A 399-nucleotide genomic window follows, 5' to 3' on the forward strand; every position below is an offset into this window, starting at 1 on the left:
GAATTTATTTTAAAATTCAAAAACACTTACCTGAAGTTGTCTAAGTAGAACGTCAACATACTGGCTGTGCTGGCTCATGAGGTCATTTATATCCCACTTAACATTGGACATACGATTCAAAATACCATCGTAGTCTATCACTTGAGAGGCTACGGCTGTGTAAACATGGTGGCGAATCTGTAATCACAGAATAAAAATTACCCATACTGTTAATTAAATAAAAAAAAAGGGTTCTTTTACCTTTCTGAGAGTGTCATCTGGTAGTCTATCAAAAAAAATGGAAGGTGCTAAGAGTCATCACATTCTTAAAGAGCTGAGATAATATAAAGACAGTAAAACCTATGCATAAGCAACATATACAACACCTGTTCACATTATCCTACGATTCTTAGAATTTGC

At 34.6% G+C, this 399-nt stretch overlaps 1 protein-coding gene across 1 annotated transcript in view; it reads right to left on the bottom strand.

Annotated features, from left to right (window-relative positions):
- LOC119586947 (syndetin-like) overlaps nucleotides 1-399 on the bottom strand; it is a gene marked incomplete at its 5' end in the record, with an annotated part of 8,406 nt that overhangs the window by 4,949 nt on the left and 3,058 nt on the right. The window contains 1 exon segment of the mRNA XM_037935680.1: nucleotides 31-177. Coding sequence (XP_037791608.1) covers nucleotides 31-177 — 147 coding nt within the window.

Source organism: Penaeus monodon, chromosome 22 (assembly GCF_015228065.2).
Source record: "Penaeus monodon isolate SGIC_2016 chromosome 22, NSTDA_Pmon_1, whole genome shotgun sequence".
NCBI lineage: Eukaryota > Metazoa > Arthropoda > Malacostraca > Decapoda > Penaeidae > Penaeus > Penaeus monodon.